Here is a 23,659-nt window from a genome sequence, read left to right as displayed (position 1 = left end):
ACTACTGGTACTACTACTGGTACTACTGCTGGTACTACTACTGGTACTACTACTGCTGGTACTACTACTGGTACTACTGCTGGTACTACTGCTGGTACTACTACTGGTACTACTACTGCTGGTACTACTACTGGTACTACTACTGGTACTACTGCTGGTACTACTGCTGGTACTACTACTGGTACTACTACTGGTACTACTACTGCTGGTACTACTGCTGGTACTACTACTGGTACTACTGCTGGTACTACTGCTGGTACTACTACTGGTACTACTACTGCTGGTACTACTGCTGGTACTACTACTGGTACTACTACTGCTGGTACTACTGCTGGTACTACTACATCTGCTAGTACTGCTGGCACTGCTACACATACTGCTACTACTACTGAAACAAGAACCACTTATACTTCTGCTAGTACTGCTACTACTATTACTACTACGACTGCAACAAGTACAACTAATACTTGCTTGTACTACTGCTGCCACTGCTACATGTTACTACTATTACTGTCAAAAGTACCACTACTACATCTGCTACTACTGCTGCTACGGCTACATGCTACTACTACAGCTACTGTCACACGTATCACTATTTCTGCTACTAGTAGGCTGCTGCTACTACTGCTACTGCTACACCCACTGATACTACTGTTACTACTGCTGCTACTACTACTACTACTACTACTACTGCTACTACTGCCACTGCTACACCCACTGATACTACTATCAGTTACTATCAGATACTACTACTACTACTACTACTACTACTGCTACTGCTACACCCACTGATACTACTGTTACTACTGCTGCTACTGCTACTACTACTACTACTACTGCCACTGCTACACCCACTGATACTACTGTTACTACTGCTGCTACTACTACTACTACTACTACTACTACTACTACTACTGCCACTGCTACACCCACTGATACTACTGTTACTACTGCTGCTACTACTACTACTACTACTACTACTACTGCCACTGCTACACCCACTGATACTACTGTTACTACTGCTACTGCTACTACTACTACTACTACTGCCACTGCTACACCCACTGATACTACTGTTACTACTACTACTGCTACTACTACTACTACTACTGCCACTGCTACACCTACTGATACTACTGTTACTACTACTACTGCTACTACTACTGCTACTACTACTACTACTACTGCCACTGCTACACCTACTGATACTACTGTTACTACTACTACTGCTTCTACTACTGCTACTACTACTACTACTACTGCCACTGCTACACCTACTGATACTACTGTTACTACTACTACTGCTACTACTACTACTACTACTGCCACTGCTACACCTACTGATACTACTGTTACTACTGCTACTGCTACTACTACTACTACTACTACTACTACTACTACTGCTACACCTACTGATACTACTGTTACTACTGCTGCTACTGCTACTACTACTACTACTACTACTACTACTACTACTGCTACACCCACTGATACTACTGTTACTACTACTACTGCTGCTACTACTACTACTACTACTACTGCTACTGCTACACCTACTGATACTACTGTTACTACTGCTGCTACTGCTACTACTACTACTACTACTACTACTACTACTGCTACACCCACTGATACTACTGTTACTACTGCTGCTACTACTACTACTACTACTACTACTACTACTACTACTACTGCTACTGCTACACCTACTGATACTACTGTTACTACTGCTGCTACTGCTACTACTACTACTACTACTACTACTACTACTGCTACACCCACTGATACTACTGTTACTACTGCTGCTACTGCTACTACTACTACTACTACTACTGCCACTGCTACACCCACTGATACTACTGTTACTACTGCTGCTACTGCTACTACTACTACTACTACTACTGCCACTGCTACACCTACTGATACTACTGCAAAAAGTACCAATATTACTTCTGCAGAACAATTGTGTTGCCAGTCCATAAATGCAGCCGTAGCAACTTGCTGTGTGGAAGTACCTTCACTATTACTACTGATACTGCTCTTACTGTAACTATATACTACTATATACTACTATATACTGTTTTTGGACCCATACATCCAGCCAGTCACTTCTCCACCTTTACAATGCTGCTGATATGACAACATGCACACAGGATGCTGTTGCAAAACTGAAAATCTTTGTTCATTATTTTTCTAAATGCTATAACCTGAATACATTGCTGGACGTCTTCACCTGTGCGTTCGCCGCAGCGTTCCTGGACGGGTTGAGCGGAGCGGCCTCGCCCAGCTCGTAGCGCACGTTGGGGACCTTTGTGGGGGTGAAGCTGTAACCAGTCAACCCCAGAATGAAACCAAGTCGTTAAAACTGAGAGATGAGACTCCACCAGAGCGTGACACGAGCTCTGAAACTGCAGACACACACCACACCACGGATGAAACACAACACAGGAGCGTGCACAGCAGCTGCCGACCTGTGGCTGACTCCCTGCAGACCAAACTCTGAAAGGATCTCCTTCATCACTGTTGAGGAAGAGGTTTCACATTCATCTCAATGCAACTACTTCAACACCATTAAACCTGTTGGTCCAAAAAGTGTGACCCGGTCTCCACATTTCTACTATTCTCTCCACAAAATCTATTGTCCCCATTTCAATGGATTTCATGGTCCGTTCCTGCCCCACAGTGGATGAACCCTTTCATTTTAATGACCTCATGTTCCTCTAGCAGCACCTATGTGTGTCTGTATGTACAGTATATCGATGAAACCCTGTTAGACACGGATAAAGAAAGAAAACGATCAGTGGGGATGGACAAATGTTGGAAATGGTGGCCTCTTGTGGCCGTATACGTGAACTGCAACTCCCCTCTGTTGTGTTAATATCTACGCTAACTTAATTTTACGTTAAAAGTTGAATTTGGCTTGACTAAAACACATACAATTCTGGCTTTTATTCGTAAATATGTTAGACTCCAAAAGTTACCCGGGACCACGCCCCCTTTCGCGGGCCATGCCACTCCACAAAATGAACGATTATGTTGAGGTTAGAAAAGGGCAATAACACAAATGTGAGTGATGTACCTGGTTGTCTCTCTGAGGGGTTAATGAGTTTCATCACTTTCAGGTCATTAAACTCCTGCTCCTCATTCTTCCCTCCAAACACATACAGCTGTCAACCAGAAGAAGAAACAAAAAGTGAGATATTATAAGACAATAATAAAACATAAGTGAAGCCATTCCTTAAGTAATTGGCGGCACACTGACATGGCTGTGCAGGATGAAGGCGCTGTGTCCGTGGCGGCGCGCCGGAGGAATTCCAACGTACAGAGGAACCTTCCACTTCATCTTAGCTGGAGAGAAACCACGTGAAATATGTGAAAACATAACTCTTTCTTTAGAAGAATCCTGCTTTCATATTCGCTGGCGTCTCACTCACAAATACTGAGCTTATGGATTTCATTGGAAGGCGTCTCCGTGCCGTCTTCAGTCGTGCTTTTGCCGCCAAACAGGTAGATATCCTCCACGGGGTCAAAGGTTACATTCATCATCATCACAACAACCAACAGTTCAGTCATAATCCATACATAGGAAAAATATATTCTTAAATATATGAAATGGGAAAATATGTTTTTTACAACTGCTACTTATATTAATGGATAGAGACGTGCACCTCTTTAACAACATCCTTTATAGCATCTGTGGTGATGTTTATGTTTGCTGGGTTTTATAACTGGCTAACTAATAGTGTTCATGGAGCTGACATTCAACATAACAACAACAATTTATATAATAATAAAAATCCATCCATGTGACAACCATTAAGCTGCTGCTGCCTGGCAGCGTCCATCTCGTATTATTGAATATAAGGCCCAAAGCTTCCCAGCTTTTAAATCTCTACAGCGGGTTGTAGCTTGAAATAGTGAGAAATATGTCACAACGTGTCATGATGTGAGTTTGTCTTGTTTCCTGTTTTACTTTGTAGTCCTTGTCTCGTGTGTCCTCTGTGTTCCCTGCACTTCCTGCCCCTGTGATTGTCTGCTGATTGTCTGCCTTGTCCCTGATTGTTCCCTGCCTCCCCTGTGTATTTAAACCCTGTTGGTCTCCTGCCCCAGTGGTGGATCGTACTGGGTCTTACTGCCCCTTCCCCTGTGAGAAAGTCTGTTTACCTCTATCCTGTAAGTTAGTGTTTTTTTTAAGCCTTTTTTTGTTTTTTGTTAGAATAAATTTACTTTTTGAACTGTTGTGTCGGCAAAACAAGACCATGAGCAAGACGATCAGCTGTTTACATAATGAATGATTATGACATGAGCTATGAATGCGGACGCGACCGCCCTCTCCTGCTGCTGCGTATAAGCATTCCCTGTAAACCTGTGTGTGTGTGTGTGTGTGTGTGTGTGTGTGTGTGTGTGTGTGTGTGTGTGTACTTTATCATGGTGTGCACTCAGTGTTTGTCCGCTGCAGGCTGCAGGTGATTCCCCCTTCACCTCCCTCTTCTGCCACTGTAAGTTCTCTGAAAGAAAAAAAGTAGTGTGTGATCTGTGAAGAGCCTTTAAAGAACTACACCTGTATGGAAGTCCAGGACGCCTACGCCTACGCATTATATATTACATTCGATTTAAATTCTCCTTTCTCTACATTTTTTAATTAATATTGATTTCAAGTCAAAAGTATTTGTACTTCTAAAAGTAGAACAGACTTTGATTATAACTGGCAGATGAAGTTACCTGACCCAATATAAAACACTGAACACACAAATCCCTCACAGGTGTTATTTTATTTATTACCTGTGTTGAGGACATGGAAGTCTTTACAGAAGTCTCCACCTGCTTCATAACCTCCAGACATGAACACCTGATCTCCCACCAGAGCGAAACTCTGACCCCAACTGCACACACACACACGGACACACACACACGCACATGCACACACACACACACACACGCACACACACACACACACACACACACACACACACACACGTCAGTGTTGATGAGACACCACATCCCCTGAGCATGTTCATGTAATACGTCCCTGAGATGAATTCCTCTGTTAAAGAGCGCCTTACAGGGCAGGAGGCAGCGAGCCGCTGGTCTTCACCGGCGTCCAGGTGAGAGACGCTGAAACAGAGAGAACCCAGAACCTGAACTCTGCATCCGGGTCTCTTTATGCACACATGGGTAAACACAGTAACAACCAGAATATGCTCCTTTAATCAAGATGATGACGATGATGATGTATATGGACCTGCGTTGAAGACCATGAGGTCGTCGGTTGGATTCCCTCCCAGAAGGCCTCCGTACGCGTAGATGTTTTCTCCCACGGCAACAGCGCTGTGTCGGAGGGTTCTGAGGGCCACGCCCCCGACTGCCAAGCGATCCCACGTCAGAGACACTGAGGGAAAGGAAGCGCGTCACATCGCTGTGAGGCTTCATTTCAACGTCACACTAAAGCAACAAACAGAGCCAGCTGGTCCTCCTGCTCTGCACCTGCTGGTCCTCACCTATGTCGAAGCTGTAGACTCCCGGGAGACACTCGGTGGCGTCGGGGCCGGACGCTCCTCCAAACAGATACAGCTTTCCTCTCACAACACTTGAAAGGAAGCAAGATGAACAGTACAGACGACCGCCATCGGGAATCAGCATATGGAGACTTTGTGCCGATAAAAGAAGTATAATATCTACATTTGTCTCGCCCACGTCTGATATGACTGACACACAGCAATACGTTCTGTATTTTCACGTTGAAGCACTTACTGAACGTCGGCTTTGAACTGGTAAATTCACTCAGGACTATGCTATTCTAAGTGATCAGTTCTATACGGAACGTGTCTTCACCAGATGATTCTGCATTTCATGGGATAGTTGGCGACCCTAAACCCAATAACAATCACCTAGCATATGAGCTAACCCAAGCTAACAGTACGCAATCCATTTAGCATATGTGTTACACCAAGCTAGCTGTATGCTATCATCTAGCACAACCCAAGCCCACTATACACTATTCATTTAGCATTTCAGCTAACACAAGCTAACTATACGCTAACCATTAAGCATATGCGCTAACTGTATGCTATTTGTGTAACATACGAGCTAACACAAGCTAACCGTGTGCACCCCACTTCTTGTTAAAGTTGCGACCGGATGCAGCAAATGCACATTGCTGCCCTCCACAGGTTTTCCATGTGAACCGCGTAGTGCGCTGCAGTTCCCACAAACATCAAGCTAACCCAGTCAGCGCTGTAGTTTACCAAAGAGTGGGTCCTTCTCTGGCTGAGGGAACTTCTCCGCTCTGAGGTATCTGCTCCCACGTCACATCATCAGGAGAAACTACAAACAACAACACAATATCTGGTCATTAGTTATTTTATCTTCAGTCACAGCAGCTCAGCTTCATAACTTTGTCACTCGCTAGTCGTTTGTCACTCGCTAGTCGTTTGTTTCTCGCTAGTTGTTTGTCACTTGCTAGTTGTTTGTCACTCGCTAGTCGTTTGTCACTTGCTAGTCGTTTGTCACTCGCTAGTCGTTTGTCACTCGCTAGTCGTTTGTCACTCGCTAGTCGTTTGTCACTTGCTAGTCGTTTGTCACTCGCTAGTCGTTTGTCACTCGCTAGTCGTTTGTCACTTGCTAGTTGTTTGTCACTCGCTAGTCGTTTGTCACTCGCTAGTCGTTTGTCACTTGCTAGTCGTTTGTCACTCGCTAGTTGTTTGTCACTCGCTAGTCGTTTGTCACTTGCTAGTTGTTTGTCACTCGCTAGTCGTTTGTCACTTGCTAGTTGTTTGTCACTCGCTAGTCGTTTGTCACTCGCTAGTCGTTTGTCACTTGCTAGTCGTTTGTCACTCGCTAGTTGTTTGTCACTCGCTAGTCGTTTGTCACTTGCTAGTTGTTTGTCACTCGCTAGTCGTTTGTCACTTGCTAGTCGTTTGTCACTCGCTAGTTGTTTGTCACTCGCTAGTTGTTTGTCACTTGCTAGTCGTTTGTCACTCGCTAGTCGTTTGTCACTTGCTAGTCGTTTGCAGGGCTCTCAAGTTTTTAAGACAGGTAAGAGTGACATGCCCACAGACCAGCCCCCCTCCCACCCATATTATTATTATTAGCTTAATTTTCATTGGTTGCTGGATTACGTTTCACCCAGATACAACAGATATGTTTCTCTGATTGGCTATTCGTGTAGCCCATTTCTTTTTTTTGATTGGCTGATGAGTCCAGGCGATTCGGGGGAGACGTGCTTGATTCCTTCATGGTGAGGGCAGCACGACCAGGTCATGTTTGCGCGCTGCGGCACATTAAATAGCCTAGAGTTTTTTTTCAGCGTGAGAAATACGATGTGTGGCGGGAGGGCGTGACTTAAGACCGAAATGCGTGACAGTCACGCTCAATGCGTGACACTTGAGAGCCCTGCCTTTGTCACTCGCTAGTCGTTTGTCACTTGCTAGTCGTTTGTCACTCGCTAGTTGTGTGTTACTCGCTAGTCGTTTGTCACTTGCTAGTTGTTTGTTACTCGCTAGTCGTTTGTCACTTGCCAGCCGTTTGTCGCCAGTCGTTTGTTGCTAGCTGTTTGTCACTCGCTAGTCGTTTGTCACTTGCTAGTCGTTTGTCACTTGCTAGTCGTTTGTTACTCGCTAGTTGTGTGTTACTCGCTAGTCGTTTGTCACTTGCTAGTCGTTTGTTACTCGCTAGTCGTTTGTCACTTGCTAGTCGTTTGTCACTCGATAGTTGTGTGTTACTCGCTAGTCGTTTGTCACTTGTTAGTTGTTTGTTCCTCGCTAGTCGTTTGTCACTTGCTAGTTGTTTGTTCCTCGCTAGTCATTTGTCACTTGCTAGTTGTTTGTTACTCGCTAGTCGTTTGTCACTTGCTAGTTGTTTGTTACTCGCTAGTTGTTTGTCACTTGCCAGCCGTTTGTCGCCAGTCGTTTGTTGCTAGCTGTTTGTCACTCGCTAGTCGCGCGACTCGTTTGTCAGTCAAGTTTAATGTTAACCACCATCTTAGAAAACACGTTCAAAACTGACACGTTGACACGTTCAAAACTGACGCTAAAGGGCTACTTACATCATCATAGATTGAAGCGTATACCACTGACCAAGCGTCGGAATTTAACCCATTAGGAGGAGAATTTGTTGACGAGGTACCTTAAATATCTTCTACGCACAGGATAAAGTAACATCATCTTCAGACCTTCTGAACCTCGGAGACAACTGTTACCCCCCAACATGATGAAAACTCTGTTGTGACATTTGCAGATGACAACACCTCCATCAGCCGCATTACTAACAGCTTCATACGGAGAGTGATGCTCGGAGACCAAACTACTGCTGAGCGTCAGTAAAACCCAGGAGCTGATTGGTAATTTTAGAAACAGGAGAAGAAGAAGAAGAAGAAGAAGAAGAAGAAGAAGAAGAAGAAGAAGAAGAAGAAGAAGAAGAAGAAGAAAAAGAAGAAGAAGAAGAAAGCATCCTGACATTACAAACGGACATGGGATTGTTACGGCCCAGGACAGGAGGCTCTACAGCGGTTAACTAAAACCACCCAGAACATCATTGGCACATCTACTGATCATCAGGGATGTTGGTGAGAAGAGGAGCCTGAGAAGAGCTAAAGGACAATAAAAGACTTCAGGCAGCTTCTTTCCACCAACTCATCCTCCACCATATAATACAGTTCTGGTGTATATATATATATATATATATATATATATATATATATATATATATATATATATATATATATATATATATATATATATATATGTATGTATATATATATATATATATGTAGCGGACCCCAGCCGGACAATGGTGAAGCGCACCGATACTTCCTTTATTCATGGTCAGCCTCATTATGACAAACATTGATCCTTTTCTCCTTCACAATCAATCTCCAGAGCTATGGAACAAATATGACATAAATGAGCTATTACAAGTGTAAACATGAATTAGATGACATTCATCTATCCATGTGGACATTAATAACAAAATGTTCTCTCTCTCTCTCTCTCTCTCTCTCTCTCTCTCTCTATATATATATATATATATATATATATATATATATATATTGTTATATATATATAGAGAGAGATAGAGATATATATATATATATATATATATATATATATATATATATATGTATATATATATATATATATATATATATACATATATATATATATATATATATATATATATACATATATATATATATATATATATATATATATATATATATATATATATATATATATATATATATATATATATATATATATATATATATATATAGACCGGATCTGCTCCTATTATATATGTATATATATATACATATGCAGATCAGGTCTACATGTTCATGTGTACCTGTTAGCATGTAGAAGTCGCTGAAGTAAACAGTGATGTCCTCCTGAATGGATGAGAAGAGATTTAGCAGACCGTTACCACCGGGTTCCACGTGTCGGCCATGTTTAATGTTTTGTAGTAAATGTAAAGCAGGCCGCTCTTTGTGAAACCTCCTTGAACTAGAAGTCACCTCTTGGTTGACGCTGGAGGCTCCTCCGAACAGGAAGGCCACGTTTCCCGCCACAGCTACAGCGTGGCCGTGTCTGTGACACACAACACAATCTGAAGCGTGTTTCCATCTTGACACCGCTCCACTTAATGAGTTCATGTATAAACATGGCTCCTGGAGGTGGATGGGTCGTCGTGGATGAGTAAAACAAAGAGCCTCACCTGGGCCTGGGCGCCTCTCCCCTCACCTCTCTGTCCAGCCAGTGGCCGCTGGCTAACGCCATCTTCTCGTTTGAGTCCTCGGTTTCGAGTTGTTGTCTCTGTTTCATTGATGAGTCTCAGACCGCCGTCCTCAGCTGTCCACCCGAGTCTCACTTTACAGGTAACAACACTTTGCTCTGCAGGTGCCCTGTTGCCCAGCAACGTGTTCAAACACACTGGCCAGGTGAGCGCTGACAGGACGGAGAGAAGAGGAAACTCTATCCTGGTGCTTTGACTGAAGACAATTCAATTCAATTCAGTTTATTTTGTATAGCCCAACATCACAAATACAAGTTTGCCTCGGAGGGCTTTACAATCTGTACACATGACATCCCTGTCCCGGGACCTCACATCGGATCAGGAAAAACTCCCCCAATAAAGATAGTAAAAACCCTTTCACAGGGAAAAAAGGTAAGAAACCTGAGGGAGAGCAACAGAGGAGGATCCCTCTTCCCAGATGGACAGAAGCAATAGATGTCATGTGACCAGAATGAATAACGTAACGGAGTTACAACACATTACATGAATATGAAAAAAAAATATTATTATTATATGAAAATTATTCATATATTGAGTAGTATACATGGTCCATGATCCAGGTAGCCACGATCCATTAAGCAGAAGGAGCTCAGTGTATCCTATGATTTCCCCCAGCAGTCTAGGCCTATAGCAGCATATCTAGGGGCTGGACCAGGGCAAACCTGAGCCCTAACTATAAGCCTGAAACAGCCCTAACTATAAGCCTGAAACAGCCCTAACTATAAGCCTGAAACAGCCCTAACTATAAGCCTGAAACAGCCCTAACTATAAGCGCCATCAAAGAGGAAAGTCTTCAGTCTACTCTTAAATGAGGTGACTGTCTGCCCCCCGGACTGAAAGTGGAAGCTGATTCCACAGAAGAGGAGCCTGATAACTGAAAGCTCTAGCCCCCAACCTACTTTTTAACACTCTGGGAACCACAAGTAACCCTGCATCCAGTGAGCGTAATGCTCTCGTAAAAAACACAGTAAAGTACACACGTATTATCGGCTTTACGTAGGTAAAGTATCAAAGTATCACAGTAAAAGTAGCTCAAGACAAGTATTATGATCTTCATATCGTGAAAGTATGAGTAAAAGTACATGTGTATAATCAGCTTCATGTAGAATCATATGAGTACCACAGTATAATGTAGCTATGAAAAGTACTCTGAAGCTGTAATTACTGCTCATACGGCCGCCTCACTGGTCACCGCGCTTTAAAACTATTATTATTATTATTATTATTATTATTATTAATAATTAATTAATATTATTATTATACAAATCGCGCATTTAATAATAAATGTAAATAGCAGGGGCTTTATTTCCTTTAAAGACAATGAATGATTGCCTCTTCTGTGACGTCATAAGGATGAAGCAGAGATTTAAACAAAAGGTGACATCATGATAATATGGTTCTTATTTAAGAGCTGAAGTAACCGGGATGTGATCCGTGACCATCTGGTTCTCTGGTGACGTCAGCCCACTGGTCACGTTCGCCTCCATCACCGCTCTTTCTTTTTTTTTTAATCATGTTTTATTCACACACACCCGCTGCACATGCACCACAACCTCAGCCGCCGACACGTGACGCGCACTGTTCGTGAAGCTGCGTCTGCCACCGCCCAACACACCGGAATCCCTCTTATTTTTCAAAATAAAATGATACAAAAATATATATTTTTAAACATAGTTTGACAAATTGGTAAACACCATTTTCATACAAGTTGTTCATATAAGGTTCATACAAGTTGTTCATACAAGTTGTTCATAAGGTTCATACAAGTTGTTCATACAATTTGTTCATACAAGTTGTTCATAAGGTTCATACAAGTTGTTCATACAAGGTGTTCATACAAGTTGTCAGGTAGTAGATCCAATTGTAAATATTCATGCTCCCATTTATTGCACTCTGTTTTATGTTTATTGTTAAATGTTCATTGGTAAATGTTAAATGTTATGCACCTCCCGCCAGGACAAATTCCTTGTATGTGAAAACATACATGGTGTGTAAAACAAATCGCGCTTTTATTTTGAAAAAGGAGCTCCACACAAACCGGAAGCACCGTCCTGCCTCTGTCCAGCTTGCCGGTGTGAGCGCGCGGTACCAGGAGCTGCGGACTGAGCGGTCGGACTGAAGCGGGACTAGTTCACGGTGACGCGGCCTCAGCTCGGTGAACTCCCGGTTATCTACCGTTAGCTCGGTTCAGCCTCTCGGGGCTACGCAAGGAAGGAACCCTGGAAGAACCCGGAGAACCGCGGATATCTACGCGGCATGGATGCTTCGTGACCCGCGGCAGGTGCGAGGAGATGCCGGGCGAGCCGCCGGCGGGACCCGGGCGGGTTCTGCTCGTGAAGAAGATCATCCTGAAGGATGGAGCCGCGGTGGGTGCAGAGCAGCCGCCATCTTATTCCCGTTCTATTAGCTATCATCCACACACAGCAGTTTACCGTTAGTCCAGGAGATCAATGTGGGATAAATATACATAGCCTGTGATTATGTACACACATGTATAATAAGCATTTCTGTTATAAAACAACAACAACAAAAAGCGGTCAGTGCGCGTATGACGTCACAGGATATTAAAACATAAGAGGCTCCTTTATGGATTCATGGTTCATTTAAATATAGCATCTCCTCCATGAAGCTGCTCGAAACAACCAAATGTCTACTGACGGTTCGGTTGCTGAGGGGATAAATATCACAATAATATATATATATATATATATATATATATATATATATATATATATATAGATATATATATTCTATATATAGATATATAGATACAGATATGATCAAATGAATGGATCACTACAGCGAAACCGAGCAGCTCTGGTCCAAAATGGCTGTGTTTTTGTGGGATGGAGATCTGTGTGTGTGTGTGTGTGTGTGTGTGTGTGTGTGTGTGTGTGTGTGTGTGTGTGTGTGTGTGTGTGTGTGTGTGTAACGTGGCTCCGCTGGTGTGAGGATGATGAGGATGATGATGGTCGGGATGGATCCATTAGCCGTTACACAACAGTCCTCTGTCGGGACGCAGCTCCACGTCCCTCATGAATAATACACAGATGTAGTTTTTAACCAAACAGAGAGGTGATATTAAAATGAGGGTTCGTCTCATCGTGGTTCCAGGAGGTGATGTAATGTAATGAATGAACATAGTTATGAGTATTAGGTATAAGTAAGGTTATACAAACATAATAAGGCTTAATATTACACAACTCTAAACTCAAACGTTGACTAAACTCTGAATGAAACCCAGAGCAGAAACATAAAGTCAGTCAGTTTAATCATTCACACTAATTTTACAACTTCTGAAAAACAAAAGTTTGCACATTAGTTTTTCTATTGTATTATAAATAGAAAAATACGTCATAGTCTACACACTCTACAGGTAACCTCAGGTAGATCATAGTCTACAGTAACCTCAGGTAGATCATAGTCTACAGGTAACCTCAGGTAGATCATAGTCTACAGTAACCTCAGGTAGATCATAGTTTACAGGTAACCTCAGGTAGATCATAGTCTACAGTAATCTCAGGTAGATCATAATCTACAGTAACCTCAGGTAGATCATAATCTACAGTAACCTCAGGTAGATCATAGTCTGCAGTAACCTCAGGTAGATCATAGTCTACAGTAACCTCAGGTAGATCATAGTCTACACACTCTACAGGTAGCCTCAGGTAGATCATAGTCTACAGGTAACCTCAGGTAGATCATAGTCTACAGTAACCTCAGGTAGATCATAGTCTACACACTCTACAGGTAGCCTCAGGTAGATCATAGTCTACAGGTAACCTCAGGTAGATCATAGTCTACAGTAACCTCAGGTAGATCATAATCTACAGTAACCTCAGGTAGATCATAATCTACAGTAACCTCAGGTAGATCATAGTCTACAGTAACCTCAGGTAGATCATAGTCTACAGTAACCTCAGGTAGATCATAGTTTACACACTCTACAGGTAACCTCAGGTAGATCATAGTCTACAGTAACCTCAGGTAGATCATAGTCTACAGTAACCTCAGGTAGATCATAGTCTACACACTCTACAGGTAACCTCAGGTAGATCATAGTCTACAGTAACCTCAGGTAGATCATAGTCTACACACTCTACAGGTAACCTCAGGTAGATCATAGTCTACACACTCTACAGGTAGCCTCAGGTAGATCATAGTCTACAGGTAACCTCAGGTAGATCATAGTCTACAGTAACCTCAGGTAGATCATAGTCTACACACTCTACAGGTAGCCTCAGGTAGTTTATAGTCTACAGGTAACCTCAGGTAGATCATAGTCTACAGTAACCTCAGGTAGATCATAGTCTACAGGTAACCTCAGGTAGATCATAGTCTACAGTAACCTCAGGTAGATCATAATCTACAGTAACCTCAGGTAGATCATAGTCTACACACTCTACAGGTAACCTCAGGTAGATCATAGTCTACACACTCTACAGGTAGCCTCAGGTAGATCATAGTCTACAGTAACCTCAGGTAGATCATAGTCTACACACTCTACAGGTAACCTCAGGTAGATCATAGTCTACAGTAACCTCAGGTAGATCATAGTCTACAGGTAACCTCAGGTAGATCATAGTCTACAGTAACCTCAGGTAGATCATAATCTACAGTAACCTCAGGTAGATCATAGTCTACAGTAACCTCAGGTAGATCATAGTCTACAGTAACCTCAGGTAGATCATAGTCTACACACTCTACAGGTAACCTCAGGTAGATCATAGTCTACAGTGACCTCAGGTAGATCATAGTCTACACACTCTACAGGTAACCTCAGGTAGATCATAGTCTACAGTAACCTCAGGTAGATCATAGTCTACAGTAACCTCAGGTAGATCATAGTCTACACACTCTACAGGTAACCTCAGGTAGATCATAGTCTACAGGTAACCTCAGGTAGATCATAGTCTACACACTCTACAGGTACCTCAGGTAGATCATAGTCTACAGTAACCTCATGTAGATCATAGTCTACAGGTAACCTCAGGTAGATCATAGTCGACAGTAACCTCAGGTAGATCATAGTCTACAGGTAACCTCAGGTAGATCATAGTCTACAGTAACCTCAGGTAGATCATAGTCTACAGTAACCTCAGGTAGATCATAGTCGACAGTAACCTTAGGTAGATCATAGTCTACAGTAACCTCAGGTAGATCATAGTCTACAGTAACCTCAGGTAGATCATAGTCTACAGGTACCTCAGGTAGATCATAGTCTACAGTAACCTCAGGTAGATCATAGTCTACAGGTAACCTCAGGTAGATCATAGTCTACAGTAACCTCAGGTAGATCATAGTCGACAATAACCTCAGGTAGATCATAGTCTACAGTAACCTCAGGTAGATCATAGTCTACAGTAACCTCAGGTAGATCATAGTCTACAGGTACCTCAGGTAGATCATAGTCTACAGTAACCTCAGGTAGATCATAGTCTACACACTCTACAGGTAACCTCAGGTAGATCATAGTCTACAGTAACCTCAGGTAGATCATAGTCTACAGTAACCTCAGGTAGATCATAGTCTACAGGTAACCTCAGGTAGATCATAGTCTACAGTAACCTCAGGTAGATCATAGTCGACAATAACCTCAGGTAGATCATAGTCTACAGTAACCTCAGGTAGATCATAGTCTACAGTAACCTCAGGTAGATCATAGTCTACAGGTACCTCAGGTAGATCATAGTCTACAGTAACCTCAGGTAGATCATAGTCTACACACTCTACAGGTAACCTCAGGTAGATCATAGTCTACAGTAACCTCAGGTAGATCATAGTCTACAGTAACCTCAGGTAGATCATAGTCTACAGGTAGCCTTCCATGCATATCCAGTCCATGCATATACTACTCATTGTATGGATCATTTATGTCATATTCGTGTAATGTGCTGTAACTCACATGACATCTATTCTTCTGTCCATCCTGGAGAGGGATGTTGCTCTCTTGAAGCTTCTTCCTGTTTCCTCTGTGAAAGGGTTTTTACTATCTTTATTTGGGGAGTTCTTCCTGATCCGATGTGAGGTCCCGGGACAGGATGTTATGTTACAGACTGTAAAGCTCTGAGGGGAATTTGTGTTTGTGATGTTGGGCTATATAAAAGGTCAAAAGGATTCATACAAAGATTCCTGCACATCCTGTAATTCCCATAATTCAGTCGGATGCCATCTTTCTTCGGGCTGCATGAAAACAAGCACGTCTTTGAAACTCCTCCCAGTTAACTAACTGTGTGTGTGTGTGTGTGTGTGTGTGTGTGTGTGTGCGTGTGCGTGTGTGTGTTTGTTGCAGCTCCAGCAGGGCATCGGCAGGCCCAGTGTGTATCACGCCGTGGTGGTGATCTTCCTGGAGTTCTTCGCCTGGGGGCTGCTCACCACGCCCATGCTCACCGTGAGTAACGCCGAGCCGCTAGCAGCTGATCTGGGGTCAGGAACCACAGTCTAGTTCAAACCCTGTTGGGTCAGCGTCTAGGAGGAGGTCTGCCTTGAGCTGCAGAGCCGGTCTGAATAGGAATACGACGTCTGCTCTCAGATATTTCCTGATTCAACCGCTCCTTTGCTTCTTTAGTAGAGGCTTTATTATAGTAAGGGACTCGTCCAGCTATCACCTGCTGTACTTGGTGGTACTTTTTTCAATCCATCTCCCAGAATCAGCGTAAGAGCTGTGGGACACATGAACAAAATGAGCTCTTACAAGTGTGAAAAGGGTTGCTAACGTTAGCATCTTATTACATACATTTAATTACACATTGACAGGTTAACTAAAACAAAGTCACAAAACGTATATAATAATAAAACCCAATAAAACAAGCTGCTTGGCCGTTCCTACTTTGTCTTTTTTACTTCAGACAGCTACCTTCATTTTGACCTGCTTCTAAAACGGAGTCACGTTACTAAATTGACATAATACTTTCGGTCTCGCTTGAAGGGCTTAAAAAATAAAAGGACCCAAAACATACAAAGACACTTACAAAATAAAAGCTTGCAAAAAATAGTCACCCTATGAAAAGCAGCTCTTCAGGGTCAGTTACAGGGAGCGTCACTGCACGGGGTCACGGGGTCACGGGGAGGAAAGCAGGCTCAGGATTTAAATGTGTTTTTTAATGAATGAAGACGTGTGTTCAAGATAAAACAGCACGCTCAGGTGCTCTTCAAAGGCTGATATACAGAAGTTTAGGCTGAGTAAATGTATGTTTTAATGGTATTAAAAAGCAGTCCGGGTCCGGTCTCAGTGATCATCTGCGTTGTCTCTCTGCAGGTTTTACATGAAACGTTTCCCCAGCACACCTTCCTGATGAACGGCCTCATTCAGGGCGTGAAGGTAAGAACTCCAAAGCCTCCGCTTGTTCCACGCTTTAAAAGAGAACGTTGGAGACGGGTTGTTTGCGTTGCCACTGACTCCGCCTCTCCGTGTCCAGGGTCTGCTGTCGTTCATGTCGGCTCCTCTGATCGGCGCCTTGTCGGACGTGTGGGGCCGGCGGACCTTCCTCTTGGTCACCGTCTTCTTCACCTGCGCCCCGATCCCCCTCATGAGGCTCAGCCCCTGGTAGGACTTCCTGTTCTCTCTGCCGCACACTCGTGATTAGTGTGAGATGGAGGCGTTTCCCTCTCACCGCTCAGTGTTTCCCTCTCACCGCTCAGCGTTTCCCTCTCACCGCTCAGTGTTTCCCTCTCACCGCTCAGTGTTTCCCTCTCACCGCTCAGTGTTTCCCTCTCACCGCTCAGTGTTTCCCTCTCACCGCTCAGTGTTTCCCTCTCACCGCTCAGTGTTTCCCTTTGACTGCTCAGTGTTTCCCTCTCACCGCTCAGTGTTTCCCTTTGACCGCTCATTGTTTCCCTCTCACCGCTCAGTGTTTCCCTTTGACCGCTCATTGTTTCCCTCTCACCGCTCAGTGTTTCCCTTTGACCGCTCATTGTTTCCCTCTCACCGCTCATTGTTTCCCTCTCACCGCTCAGTGTTTCCCTCTCACCGCTCATTGTTTCCCTCTCACCGCTCAGTGTTTCCCTTTGACCGCTCAGTGTTTCCCTCTCACCGCTCAGTGTTTCCCTTTGACCGCTCAGTGTTTCCCTCTCACCGCTCAGTGTTTCCCTCTCACCGCTCAGTGGTTCCCTCTCACCGCTCAGTGTTTCCCTTTGACCGCTCAGTGTTTCCCTCTCACCGCTCAGTGTTTCCCTCTCACCGCTCAGTGTTTCCCTCTCATCGCTCAGTGTTTCCCTCTCACCGCTCAGTGTTTCCCTCTCACCGCTCAGTGTTTCCCTCTCACCGCTCTGCAGGTGGTACTTCGCCATGATCTCCATGTCCGGAGCGTTCTCTGTCACCTTCTCCGTCGTCTTCGCCTACGTAGCCGACGTGACGGACGAAAGAGAGAGGAGCACAGCCTACGGTCTGGTAAGGAGTGTGTTGTGTAACTAAACATATACCTCTTAGACATGAATACAGTGGACAAGAGAGACAAGTACAGTACTGAAGAACATACATTTAATGTATATGCTCATCATCCATCCAATGTTGATGTCAACCATTTTAACACTTACAGGGTTTTTGCCCTTTAAGTGTCCTGAAAAAACCTGGCAAACATTGACCAGTTTTCCAGTCTTTGATAACATGAAAATGAGAGACGTCTATGAAAATGATTTCAACAAAAAACGCGAACTGGATCCTATCAGACAGTGATCATTACGCTCTGTCCTTACTGCGATGCAATGTTCACCACACCGTCTCCCAGCAGCTTCGCTTCTTGGCTTCAACGAATGAAGTGCAGCAGCGTTCATACGCTCATGGAGAACCTGAACAGTCATGGAGTTTAAAATGGTTATTTTCAGGCCTGGAAAAGTCCGTGAAAAAAATAAAATCCCCAAAGTTTAGTAAAAGTCATGTAAATGTGTTATATTCATGTGTTCATGTAAATGTGTTATATTCATGTGTTCATGACGTTCATTTACGCTGAGTTTGAAATAATGAATATACTTTTAAAAGAAAGACTCAAAATATCAGCAGGCATACATACAGGCATCTATATAAATGTTTATTCTTTTAATCAAACTATTGTCTCATTCATTTGAGTCATTTAAGGTTTACTGTATGCTTTGTATTCTCATTGTTAGTTTAAATACTACATTTACTCACTTTTTACTGTTTACACCCAGATTTCGCTAAATGTTTGTAATGGACATTTGGTTAAAGTCATGGAAACATCATGAAGCCCATTGGTCAGAATGTGTATGAACCCTGGTGCAGCTTTTACTGTGTTTTCTGGCCTTTAACATCCCCCCCCCCCCCCTCCCCCCAGGTGTCGGCTACCTTCGCGGCCAGCCTGGTGACGAGCCCGGCCATCGGCGCCTACCTGTCGGCCTGGTACGGGGACAACCTGGTGGTGCTGGTGGCCACGCTGATCGCCCTGGCTGACATCTGCTTCATCCTGCTGGCCGTCCCCGAGTCTCTGCCGGACAAGATGAGGCTCAACACCTGGGGGGCGCCCATATCCTGGGAGCAGGCGGACCCCTTCACCGTCAGTAACCAATCACCTGCAACGCTCTCTTATGGGTTGATGAGTTGTCTTTGAACACAGTGTGTCAGTAACATATGATCCAGTGGATGTGAGTTAGCAGCATTTCATAGACGTAACATGGGTTGTATCTGCTGTCTCTCCTCAGTCTCTGAGGAAGGTGGGTCAGGACCCCACAGTGTTACTGATCTGCATCACGGTGTTCCTGTCCTACCTGCCGGAAGCCGGACAGTATTCCAGCTTCTTCCTCTACCTGAGACAGGTGCAGTAGCTTCAGAACACTAGCATTACTGCTAGCACTAACAATATGAACTGCTTTTTAATGTGTGTGAATTTTAAAGATTTAATAGTTTCCACTATTATTTCGCACCATAACGTCAACAAAAGTTTACATTTTAACTGAATTTAGTTGGTCAAATATCTACCCGGAGATATAATGCCTTGATAAACTTAAACATAGGAAAGTTGCCTGGTAAGGACACTTTCTTACCTCAGTGTACACATTTTAATACACATTTTAATACACATTTCCAAACTCTGGCAAAACTCCCTTAATGTGGAAAACATCTCTGCTGTAGTGAACAACCTTACGGTTCTGTTAAATAATCTTTCCTTTAGTTGATATTTCTGCGTACAGCTGGTTGAAGTCATCTTCCTGGTGAAGCTCAGACCGTTGTTGCCAATAAAGGAATCCCACAAGGATCGATATTGGGCCCCCTGCAGTTTCCAGTTTTCCATTGCCAGGTCCATTTCTATGCTGATGATGCCACCTAGTTGGCCTCTGGCTCTCCACCAAACCCACCAGGCCTTGTTCTACATGCAGTGTGCTTCTGATGATGCATCTGGTCATCTAGTGGCGTGGCGCTTTTACTGCTTAGCTTTTTAAAGTTTATTAGTATAAAATATAAATTGCTCTAACTTGGACACTGCATGCCTTGGGTCCCCAACAATATGCTGGACGAGCACTTCTGAACGTCTTTAACGTCCTTTAAACACATTTAAAACGGTTGTGTTTCTGTGAGCATGAAGTACGTTTAACACGCGTTTCTCTGTCCCTCCAGGTCATAAACTTCTCCTCCACCACCATCGCTGTGTTCATTGGAGTGGTGGGCATCCTGTCCATCATAGCACAGGTAACCCCTCAGGAGGAACACAACGAACCCCGATCACGCAAACGCTCCATCTACACTCCTCATTTCTAGTGTCACCCGTCTGGGTTTAATTTCGATGTAATTTAATACACCTTTACTTTCATGTAGCGATATAATGGATGCCTCTTCATCGTCACATTATAATTTATAATGGATGCATCTTCATCGTCACATTATAGTTCTAATAGCATCTGTCTTCAGTTCCCTGCAAAATATGCAAATCAGGGCCGGTCCTTCACCGCTAAAGAAGATTAACTTCTGTTTGGCTAGCTAACAACTAGCATGAATAAACGCATGCAGGACGTGGGATCTGAATGTTTTAGATTCATATACAATAGTGCAAACCGCTCATGCTAGCACAGCTTTAGCTACTTTGTATTGAATTGTACATGTTTCTTAGTACAAGGCTTGTTGTATAAATATAAAACCACCCGTTCATCTCCCTCCCCAGACTCTCCTCCTCACTCTGCTGATGAGGACTCTGGGTAATAAAAACACCGTTCTGTTGGGTTTGGGCTTCCAGGTCCTCCAGCTGGCCTGGTACGGCCTGGGATCAGAGCCATGGTGAGACTCTAACCCCCGACTCTGGTGTCACCATGAAGCCAATTAGCAATTTGACATGATTAGTAATAGCTAACATCATAAACATTGTTTGTTAGACCGGACAGTCAGACTTGGAACTTTGTTCTAGACAGAAGAGAAAAGACACAAGCGGCTTCTCAGTTCTAGCTGATGAGCATCAATTCTGACTTATGGAAAGTGTTGCTAGCAGATGTTCATCAGCTGTGGCTAAGCTAGCTAATTAAGCTCACGTTAGTTATGTGGCTCGAAAATGGCATGCTGGGACGGTTTTTAGAACGCTGCCTCAAAACAAGAACTCTGTAGACTGAGTCTTAATGTGAGCTTAATGTGTGTGTGTGTGTGTGTGTGTGTGTGTGTGTGTGTGTGTGTGTGTGTGTGTGTGTGTGTGTGTGTGTGTGTGTGCAGGATGATATGGGCAGCTGGTGCTGTAGCAGCGATGTCCTCCATCACCTTCCCAGCTGTCTCTGCTCTGGTGTCACAGTCTGCTGATCCTGATAAACAAGGTGACGAGAACATCTCTCCTCCTCTCCTCTCTCCTGTCCTCTTCCTTCCTCTCCTCTCCTCTCCCGTCCTTCAGTACTTTACTCTCCACTAAGCCCTCTCCCCCCTGCAGGTGTGGTCCAGGGCATGATCACAGGCATCAGAGGCCTGTGTAACGGTCTGGGTCCAGCGTTGTACGGGTTCATCTTCTTCCTCTTCAACGTGGAGCTCAACACCCTGGACCCCATCCAGGGAGAGTTCAACGTGGACCCCCTCCCTGTGCAGAGTCCCACTGAGGTACAGTACCTGTCCCACTGAGGTACTGTCCCTGTCCCACAGAGGTACAGTACCTGTCCCTGTCCCACTGAGGTACAGTACCTGTCCCACTGAGGTACAGTACCTGTCCCACAGAGGTACAGTACCTGTCCCACTGAGGTACAGTACCTGTCCCTGTCCCACTGAGGTACAGTACCGGTCCCACTGAGGTACAGTACCGGTCCTGTCCCACTGAGGTACAGTACCGGTCCTGTCCACACAGAACCCTTCCAGCAGAGGTTCTCCAGCCTCTGGGCTTCTGGTCCGCTCTTGTTGGTCGTGCGTCGTTAGAGACGGCGCTCTCCTTGACGAGTTTGAATCCAGATCATGTCTCCATGTTTCACAGTAAAGACCTGCTGCTGCCATCTGGTGGTGAGACAGATTCATGACATTAACGTCAACCATCACAGTGAGAAATAAAGGTGTACTGATGGTAAATAAATACCTGTCAATATCAGTCAGATACACGATCAGGACATTGATGAGGTTGCCGTCAGCGTTGCCGTTAGCGTTGCCGTTAGCTTTGCCAGTAGCAGCCAATGAGAGGTGCAGGAAAGAAGTCAATGAAGTAAAATAAGTCAATTCGCTCTGTGCATTGACTTTGCATGTAATCTAAAATTCGTCATATTCGCAACCAATAGGAGCAGTTTGTGATTTGCTTCAGTCAGCGGCGCTCCGGGTGAGATAGTAGTAAATGAAAGTCTCTCTCTCTCTCTCTCTCTCTCTCAGCGGGGCCTCATCCCCGGCCCGCCCTTCCTCTTGGGGGCGTGCTGCGTGGTCTTCGCCTTCATCGTCGCCCTCTTCATCCCAGAGAAACCCTCCCGCTCCTCCTCTTCCTCCCAGCTGGCTCTGGGCGACAAGCCGCCGCCGGACAGCAAGGAGTGCATGTCCTCGCTGGCCGGCGTCCACATCAACACGCCGCTGCCGGGCAGCGACGAGGAGGCGCCGCCCGCCGCCAGCGACGAGGACTTCGAGCCGCTGCTGCAGGACAGCGTCGTCTGACGGGGACCGGCGGCGCGTTTTCTTTGCTGCGGGGCAGCGCTCAGTGTACTTTTTGTTTTTGTCAGAAGATGGCCGATCGGCAGCGAGGAAGCTCCCAGCGTGGCCGGGAGGCGGGGCTTACCTCGCCGCCCGGGAGGAGCAACGTAGCATCGTGTGAGCGACCAATGAGGACGCGTTCTCTCACAAGGAGGCGGGAGCAAAGAGCTGCTGGTGAGAAGATTTGACTGCCAGAAAGCAGCGCAGTTCAAAGGGAAACCATCGTTTGATTGACAGGAGGCGGGGCCAACCACAGCCAGGTTTGGGATACGCCCACATAGGATGGGAAAGATGAGTATTTTTGAGGTTTTTAACAGAAGGGTTGTTCATCTTTAAGCTTGAAGTCATTGATTGTTTGTTTTTTTATTTGTTTTTTTATGATCAACAAGAAAAGATGTTTTTTACCTTCAGTATCATTTTTAACCGTATTTTAATGCTGTGGTTTATTTCTTATCGGTTATTGTACGAAATGAAACGGTCTGCAGCGTATTACTGCAAACACCAGTGTTGATTTATACTCTTTTCTTTTCTTTGTTTTTTTAAGCAGTTTTTGTTCCATTTCTTTTTTTTGGGGCGGGATCAAGGAATTTGTATTCTTTTTAAGTGTACAGTATCTTTAGCTGCTACGAGCTATCAGTCGCTAACAGGCGACCGTGACGAGAGATGAGTCAACGCCTCCGGTCCTCGTCCCGATGTTGTCTCTACCTCAGATCAGTGTTCATTTGTTTAACCCTCAACCTGCATTTCCTCACCTGTGTCACGTCGCTTTACTTCTGATATCAGTCACTTTATGAGGCT

General features: G+C 44.3%; 2 protein-coding genes across 2 annotated transcripts in view; one reads left to right on the top strand and one right to left on the bottom strand.

Annotated features, from left to right (window-relative positions):
- Positions 1 to 9,773, bottom strand: part of LOC306751929 (uncharacterized protein) — a gene marked incomplete at both ends in the record, with an annotated part of 12,910 nt that extends 3,137 nt beyond the window's left edge. Inside the window, 14 exons of the mRNA XM_079235592.1 lie at positions 2,234 to 2,324; positions 2,472 to 2,520; positions 3,080 to 3,167; positions 3,263 to 3,348; positions 3,435 to 3,516; positions 4,423 to 4,508; positions 4,783 to 4,883; positions 5,064 to 5,115; positions 5,243 to 5,389; positions 5,499 to 5,587; positions 6,246 to 6,324; positions 9,343 to 9,385; positions 9,512 to 9,584; positions 9,712 to 9,773. Coding sequence (XP_079091718.1) covers positions 2,234 to 2,324; positions 2,472 to 2,520; positions 3,080 to 3,167; positions 3,263 to 3,348; positions 3,435 to 3,516; positions 4,423 to 4,508; positions 4,783 to 4,883; positions 5,064 to 5,115; positions 5,243 to 5,389; positions 5,499 to 5,587; positions 6,246 to 6,324; positions 9,343 to 9,385; positions 9,512 to 9,584; positions 9,712 to 9,773 — 1,128 coding nt within the window. The remainder of the gene's footprint in view (positions 1 to 2,233; positions 2,325 to 2,471; positions 2,521 to 3,079; positions 3,168 to 3,262; positions 3,349 to 3,434; positions 3,517 to 4,422; positions 4,509 to 4,782; positions 4,884 to 5,063; positions 5,116 to 5,242; positions 5,390 to 5,498; positions 5,588 to 6,245; positions 6,325 to 9,342; positions 9,386 to 9,511; positions 9,585 to 9,711) is intronic.
- Positions 9,774 to 12,050: 2,277 nt separating this feature from the next.
- mfsd14ba (major facilitator superfamily domain containing 14Ba) lies at positions 12,051 to 22,825 on the top strand (the record flags this gene model as incomplete). The annotated part of the gene is made up of 12 exons (XM_079234802.1): positions 12,051 to 12,155; positions 16,082 to 16,180; positions 17,048 to 17,110; positions 17,208 to 17,335; positions 18,064 to 18,178; positions 19,080 to 19,298; positions 19,444 to 19,557; positions 20,357 to 20,428; positions 20,898 to 21,010; positions 21,434 to 21,531; positions 21,642 to 21,805; positions 22,553 to 22,825. The coding sequence occupies exons 1-12, from the start codon at positions 12,081 to 12,083 to the stop codon at positions 22,823 to 22,825; spliced, it is 1,533 nt and encodes a 510-aa protein (XP_079090928.1). The 5' UTR covers positions 12,051 to 12,080.
- Between the last annotated feature and the right edge of the window lie 834 nt (positions 22,826 to 23,659).

This window comes from Taurulus bubalis (genome assembly GCF_910589615.1).
Source record: "Taurulus bubalis genome assembly, chromosome: 19".
Classification (NCBI taxonomy): domain Eukaryota; kingdom Metazoa; phylum Chordata; class Actinopteri; order Perciformes; family Cottidae; genus Taurulus; species Taurulus bubalis.
Note: the sequence above shows the minus strand (reverse complement) of the source record. Positions and strands in the feature narration are given on the sequence as shown.